The sequence below is a fragment of the Penaeus monodon genome, chromosome 19, assembly GCF_015228065.2.
Source record: "Penaeus monodon isolate SGIC_2016 chromosome 19, NSTDA_Pmon_1, whole genome shotgun sequence".
Taxonomy (NCBI): Eukaryota; Metazoa; Arthropoda; class Malacostraca; order Decapoda; family Penaeidae; genus Penaeus; species Penaeus monodon.
In genome coordinates, this window is record NC_051404.1 from 47,872,726 (window position 1) to 47,875,362 (window position 2,637).

At 36.2% G+C, this 2,637-nt stretch overlaps 1 protein-coding gene across 1 annotated transcript in view; it reads right to left on the minus strand.

The window, feature by feature from the left end:
* The window catches only part of LOC119585281 (ATP-dependent RNA helicase abstrakt-like), a gene marked incomplete at its 3' end in the record, with an annotated part of 6,729 nt that extends 4,148 nt beyond the window's left edge, over window positions 1-2,581 (minus strand). Inside the window, 6 exon segments of the mRNA XM_037933955.1 lie at window positions 76-229; window positions 361-481; window positions 723-927; window positions 1,093-1,225; window positions 1,528-1,647; window positions 2,497-2,581. Coding sequence (XP_037789883.1) covers window positions 76-229; window positions 361-481; window positions 723-927; window positions 1,093-1,225; window positions 1,528-1,647; window positions 2,497-2,520 — 757 coding nt within the window.
* Between the last annotated feature and the right edge of the window lie 56 nt (window positions 2,582-2,637).

Sequence of the window (2,637 nt, forward strand, 5' to 3'; positions counted from 1 at the left end):
GTGTTTAAGATATCTAAAGTATTGCAAGACTCTAATCATGATTATAACTAACTATAAAAAAGGAAGGACACTCACCATATGGCCCTTCATTTCCCATGAAAGGCAGCTTTTTCTCTTGCTCCAAACAAAACATAATAATGGGTAATATGAACACCATACTCTTTCCACTGCCTGTGAATGCGATGCCAATCATGTCACGTCCTTGAAGGGCTGCTGGAATTCCCTGCATCTGAAAATTAGGTAGGAAAGCTTTTATCCTATGCAAAAGCAGTGTGGGTATTTATTTTCTAGAAATGAATTAACTACACACTTTTTACAAATAAGTAAAAAGAGAATACAGATAATAGTGTCAAAGCATACCTGAATGGGAGACGGCTTTTCAATACCTCGCTTTTGCAAGGCTTTGATGATGCATCTTGGAAATTTCATATCAGCAAATGTTTTAAGTGGTGGAGGAACCTCATCACCTTCAACTAAGATTCTGTAAAGATGCAAAGATCCAAATATATATAATAGTCCAATGTATGTATCCTAACATTGCTAATTTCCTTTTTCTCTGCAATATTTCAAAAATACTTGAAAATATGTGTACATGTATAAATAAATTTGCAGCCCTGACTTATATCAATATTCAGCATCCAGTGTTGAAATATCAATAATCTTTCTGAGTAAACATACAATGAAAATAACTCTTGTTCCTTCATGTACTTCTAATTACTCACTTGTACTTCCTACGCACTCTTTCGTGCCTTTTTTCATCCATGGCCAATATGCGCCTTGGGGGTCTCCATGCTGTAACTACAGAATCCTCATACTGTACACCACGTGCCAACTCGGACACACCCATCAGAGCTCTCTTCTCTGCCACAGCTTCCAAGAGACGCTCCTCTTCTCGACGCTGTTTCTCCAATTCCGATTCCTTGCGAGCTTTAGAAATTAAAAAAAAGACATTTAGCCTCCTTTATTGCTTTATATTTTACTATAATATTCAATTGGATTAGATAAATTTTGATTATTCAAGTACTCTTCATGGTTACATTTACATACATCTTACATCCTTTTACATCTAAAAGTTGACAAACCATTTCTCACCTTCGGCAATTTTTTTGAGTTCCGTGTGCTGGTCCAAGAGGGAGATATTGTTCTTCCTGGCGAGTTCCTGTACATCCTCTTCTTGTTCTCTTTGCTCTCTTTCTTTCCATGAGTCTGTACTTGCATCTTCATCCTGGTACAAGTAAAGGTTTGTTAGGAATAAGGGTATCCACTCACTTTAACATTCTCCAATAATCTATTAATATTTCAAGTAACACTGAATGAGACTAGTTACAAACCAAAAATGTACATTGTAAGTACAAATGTAAAAAAAAGGTCCTGTGTGAATAAAAATACAGATAAGGATAATTAATCAAACACAATGTACAGCCAGTATACAATGTAAACAATATATAATTCACAAATCATGCTTAGATTATAATTTTCTTTTATTAAGTAATAAGTACTACCGACCCTAAAGAAAAAAGAAAATACCTGAGATATCTTCAGTATCTGCTTCATCCGCTGTTTCTTTCTTTCCTTAACCGGAATGTATGGCTCGTATGAGTCCTCTTCTTCATCACTGGAAGATTTTGGATCTTCGCGTCTGTATCTCTGAAAAAAGAAAATTAATTTAAATTATAAATGTTTAGTTAATGATTAGTATTTTGACCACAATGAAATAGCAAAAGCTGTGGAGGTAATGCATTAGTAGAAGAGCTTTGGCTATTGACTGAAAAGGTTTCTTGGTTACCTGAATGAGTTGCTTGTACATCTTCCCTTCAATTGTGGATGCAATCTCTTATACGAAAAAAGTTAATGAACCTACTATCTATTCCGTTATCTATGGCAAACTTCTCTGGAGAGCTACATCAACAAAGTAGACTAAATGATCTAATAAATTATCAAAGTTTGACAAAACTTTTGACTGATCATACTCTACATATAATACATTCCTTAATTATCTGTTTAAAGCAAAAGACTATAAAAAAAACAATCAAATTTTGCTTCATCGTAAGGCACCAACCTTCATCATATATATTCTGGTTACATAGAGCCTTGGCTGTTTTTTACCAAACCGAAAACACGGTTGTTTGCCTTTGACTGTGCGCTGAAAGGCATGGGGGTCAGACGCGAGGTAGGTAGCAGTGTTATTTACTGCTATATATACTAAACTAATTAAACCGTACACTGTGCTGTATATTCTAAGGACGTATATAACACATTTTACAACTTATCCCAGAACTGAGGCAAATACTTTTCCGTAAAAAGCTAAAAACCCAAAAAACCGACAGAGAATCACAAAAGAAAAAAACCAAAAAGCTTGTTCCTCGACAACCCGAAGTGCTTACCCACTCACTATCCATGGAATTCACTATCACCTGTGGCTTGAAGAAAAAAAACACAAAAGGGCAAGGCACACACACCCACTTAAGTATTTCATTCCATTTTCACACAAATTACCTTGAGCTTCTTCGGGCTGTCCATGGTCGCAGACGTCGCTTGGTCTCCGCCGCTGTTTGCGTCGCTTACAACACTGAACCGGTCGCCGCCTATTTGGGAAAAGGTGGGATCATTTCCTCTGGAAAGGTGTAAGCTTAGATT